The 4294-nt window shown below is 40.4% G+C and overlaps 1 protein-coding gene across 1 annotated transcript; it reads right to left on the bottom strand.

The window, feature by feature from the left end:
* On the bottom strand, positions 1 to 4100 carry LOC101856078 (mitochondrial potassium channel). The gene is made up of 2 exons (XM_005113433.3): positions 3696 to 4100; positions 1 to 2600 (listed from the first exon to the last, which is right to left on the bottom strand). Exons 1-2 carry the CDS (start codon positions 4092 to 4094, stop codon positions 1749 to 1751), a joined length of 1251 nt encoding a protein of 416 aa, XP_005113490.1. The 5' UTR covers positions 4095 to 4100; the 3' UTR covers positions 1 to 1748.
* Positions 4101 to 4294: the final 194 nt, after the last annotated feature.

Here is a 4294-nt window from a genome sequence, read left to right as displayed (position 1 = left end):
ATCTCTTTCTCTCCCTTTCACTCTCTCTCTCTCTTTTCTCTCATCACATCTCTTTCCCTTTCCCTCTCTCACTCTTTTACCTCTGTATCTCTTCCCCTTCTTCACCTCCTCTCCCATAAATAATTTCATTTTGACTTTGACCATCACTGACCTGAGGAGCAATATTATTAATAAATTCTGTTTTGGCCTACGCCACTAATAATACTAATAGTAATAGATTTCATTTTGCGGATACAAATATAAGAAAAATCTTTGACAACAAAGATTGCAATACAAGAACTTTATAAATGTTGTTTCAAAAAGTTTCAAACTGGACATTTCCCCTTGTAATACTCATATATATGATAATGATCCTAATATTTTAAAAAGAATTAAATTAAAAAATCAAACCACAAAGAATCTGTTCTTTTGAGACCTACATATATATTTTTCTCCAAACATAATCAAATTTCAATGTGTGTGAAAAATACATTAATGGAGAGTGGCATTAAATATCTAAATAACTAAAGTAGAAGTGGATTTAAAATTCAAGCAGAATTGTGTCGTTGGAACCGTACACTGATTATGGTTACCTCTGGCAATGAGTGGGATTTCAGATTTTCCTTGTGAAGTGAGCACATAGAAATGCTGACTTTGCATTCATCTAGGAGACATGAGCTATGTATTACGATTGCATGAGTTATCAATAAATATAAAAATTCTGGAACATTCCATACTTATACTTGAGGGGTACCGGTTCTGTAAGTATTAGCGACACCTGTAGGTAACCTTGATACTGTACAGATTGTCACTGTCATAATCATAACACAACTGCTCGAGTCATATTTTTCTTTTTTGAGAAATCTTTAAAAACAGGGTCAGCTTTATGACATAATTTGCACAAAAATGTAAATGTCTTAATAATTGGATTTTTAGTACATAAAACAAAATCCTGCTATACTGCAGGTATTTAAAAAAAGACAGGAATTTTTACCATACGGTACTGGTAGGCTACCAATAATCTGGAAACCTGGAAAAAAATGACTCAAGCAATTGTACTATCATCATGATAACAGATGTGTCACGACACGTGAAATTGGGCGCTTGGCAATTTTTGGCCATATGGAGTTATTGGTATCATCTTAATAAAGCCTGTTCTTTTGACTTGGTTTTTAATGAAAAAATACCCATCTTTCCTTTAAATAGAAGTTGAGATATAAATTGCGATTGAAGGAAGTGGGGGTTCACGCGGTTTTACAGGATAAATTAGCAGCGAGAAAATGGCTGCCAATAAGTGTCTTCCATGCTTGAGTGTTCTTGGAAATTGCAAAAATGTACATTTTTTGTGCCTTTGGTCAAAGTTCTTCAGCAAAATCCGCACAGTAGAAATGAGTTTTTCAATGGACATTATATGTGATGAACAAAAAAAAAAAGATGAAAATTGCCCAACAAGCTGAAAAATGGAGGTTTCTTTGATTTCATGATAATATTATTTTAACAAGCACTCGATTTCACAACAATGCCACACAAGTAACATTGAAAGTTGTAGGAATACCTCTCCTCACTGGCTAGCTCCCCTCTGTCCCCGTCATTTTAAGCAAACTGACCCCAAAAATGTGAAATTAAGCGATTTTTTTTTTTTTAACAAAGAAAGATAAAGGAAAAAATAATAAGAAATTATGAAAAAAAATGGTCAAATTTCGCTAAATTATGCGGAGTGCATAAAACCACGGGGACAGACCCTTGGTAGTAATGGTAGACGGTACAGGTCAAGATGAGCCTCTGATGACATAAACCAGCGCCAGAATGCCAATGGACAACACGCCGGAGATAGCCGCAGTAGACGCCAGCGTGTTCTGTTTCATCCTCTCTCCTAGACTCTCCCGCGTACTCTCTAACATCGTCTGGATCTCCGGCCCGACATACACCACATTTGTCTCCCCTTGCTGGGCTCGTTGGACTCCGACAAGTCGGTGAATTTCGTCGAGTTGAGAAATAACAACCGCTGATTGTTTATCTATGCTGTGTAGAATTTCCTCCCTTTGTTTCTCCATCAGCTGCGAGCTGACCACGAAGGAATCGGGTTCAAATTTTTGCTTTTGTGTGTTCACATCACCACTCTCTGTGTTCTGGATAAAATGAAAGCTCTCGGAAGTTGAATTCTGGCTAATAGTTTGTAACAATTTGTCTGTCATAGCTTTATACTCTGCAGTGCTCTCCCCTGACTCAGTGAGAATTGCCCTCATCTGCGTCATCCTCCGATGGTTGTTGACAGTCGACCCCACGATTCCAATAATAGCTCCAATCACTGAGCCGATGATGGACCAGTACTTGGTCTTCTCCGCCCGGGCTCTCTCTTTCTCGTGGCTCTCGCGGACGGCAGCGCTGAGCAGAGAGAAGAAATCCCTCTCGGCTTTGTCCAGGGCCTTGATCCTGTTGGTCATGTCCTTCTCCACCAGGAGAATCTCGTGCTCTTTCTTGACCAGGTCGATGTACTTGGAGTCTGTGCGATTGGTTTTCTCTAGTTCTGCCCCCAGGGTTCGAACCTCTGCCTGCACCGTTGTGAGTTCTTGTTGCATGGTCCGTCTGTCCTCCTGTACCTGGAGAAACTGCTGCTCCGCCTGGGGAGAGTCGAGGAAACAAAAAGGAACATCAAGACATTAACTCCTACAGGGGTTAGCATATCTACTGACTAGATGCTGCAAAATGCTTTTTCTTTTATTCCTCATTTATCTTTCATAATGAATATTTTTTTGCCTTTACTACAAGTTACTTGCTATATCCTCATATAAATCAAAATTCATTTTTTTCTGATTTTCTGAACGTGGTGGTTAATAAAAACTTTGAGCTTGAAACCAGGGGGGTTTTCTCATGATGAAAATGCAAACGTCATGCATACATATTTTCCACAAAGCTTGCTGAATAAAACAAGGAGTAGGCCTACGACTTGTTGTAAGAGTAACACAGTTGAGTAAGACTAAGTCAACAAACAAAAGAGAAACTGTTGCTCCGTCTGGGGACAGTCAACGAAATTAAAGGGAACATCAAAGCATTCAAACAGTAGGAGTTGACTATGTTTGATCCGTGGCGAGCTAAGATATCAAAGCTAACAACTGCAAAACATCAAATTATGGTAAAATTCAGGGGAGCATGCCCCCTGAAACCCCCCACCATATTTTTAGCCCCCCTGAAACCCCCTTTCTCTTGGGGCCAAAACCGGCGAATAACAGTTGCGGGATGGGAACTACCGAAAAAGTGCCCAAAATTCTAGTGAGTTTGTGTCCCAGATCAAATTCCAATCATTCTGAAGGTTAACAATTTTAGGTGGCAGTGCATGCACCACTGGACTTAAAGTGAGAGACAAATTAGAATAGGGGGGCACACCAGACCAGGCAACATAACAGTGTGGGGGCGCAACGCAGCCCACTTTTAAACTCAAGATCCAACCAGTTAACCCTTTAAAATCTCCAAAATGACCAGATAAGACCCACCATTTCAAAAGCTGGACTTTACACACACAGCACATTCGTCACAATTCAGCATCTACAGCTGCAATCATTATCCGCACAAATGTTGGTACTAGATCTAGAAATCTAGTACTAGACTCTAGATCTAGAGTACGAAAAGAAAGCCGTACGAAAAAAGGAGGTTGTGCAGAGACAAAGTGTAGCGTAGCAGTGTGTCGAGTAGGTGGGGGAGAGGTGGACGTGACTCACCTTCACAACTTTGTCTTGGGCATGTTTGACTTCAGTAAGTCCGACAAAGTCTTCGTACATCTGCATGAAGTGACCAAGACGGCCGTTGTTCAAATCTCCGTTCATTGAGGGGGTCAGAGTTCCCTCTTTTGTCGGTCCAACTTTCTCGGGAAAGTGTGTTCTGCTTGTGGAACTGTCGGTAGACTTCTGCTTTGACAGCACATTTTTTTCTCTCCTTGAGCTTCCATTAGGAAGCGTCAAAGATACACAAACCGCTTTAGATTTATATGTAGCTAATGGAGAGAAGTGGCTGTAAAAGTGTTGGGGAAAATTTAGAACATTTAAGTGATTGTTGACTTTCACATTGTGAATCCGAGAGAGCAGACACAACACTCCGGTCGGTCGTAAGGGCGCAGCCATTTTGTAAACAAATGGAACTCTTCTCTCATTGGAAAATCAAAATATTCCCTTGCCCTTTGACCCGCGGCTGTGCGCTCGTGTGTGTGTGTGTAAATGAGTGAGGGAGAAAGAGAGAGAGAGCTCTTGAAAATTATATTAACTCTTTCTCATCGTTTGGTCTTTCTTGTTCTTTCTTCACCTCTTTATATCCGCAATCTTAG

Source organism: Aplysia californica, unplaced genomic scaffold (assembly GCF_000002075.1).
Source record: "Aplysia californica isolate F4 #8 unplaced genomic scaffold, AplCal3.0 scaffold02394, whole genome shotgun sequence".
Classification (NCBI taxonomy): domain Eukaryota; kingdom Metazoa; phylum Mollusca; class Gastropoda; order Aplysiida; family Aplysiidae; genus Aplysia; species Aplysia californica.
This window is presented reverse-complemented; position numbering and strand designations above follow the sequence as displayed.

Excerpts from the sequence above, each read along its gene's own strand:
- LOC101856078 (XM_005113433.3), bottom strand. The coding sequence starts at position 4,094 with ATGGCTGCGCCCTTACGACCGACCGGAGTGTTGTGTCTGCTCTCTCGG. Across the intron at positions 2,601-3,695 it reads CCCAAGACAAAGTTGTGAAG|GCGGAGCAGCAGTTTCTCCA; the intron begins GTGAGTCACGTC and ends GACTCTCCCCAG.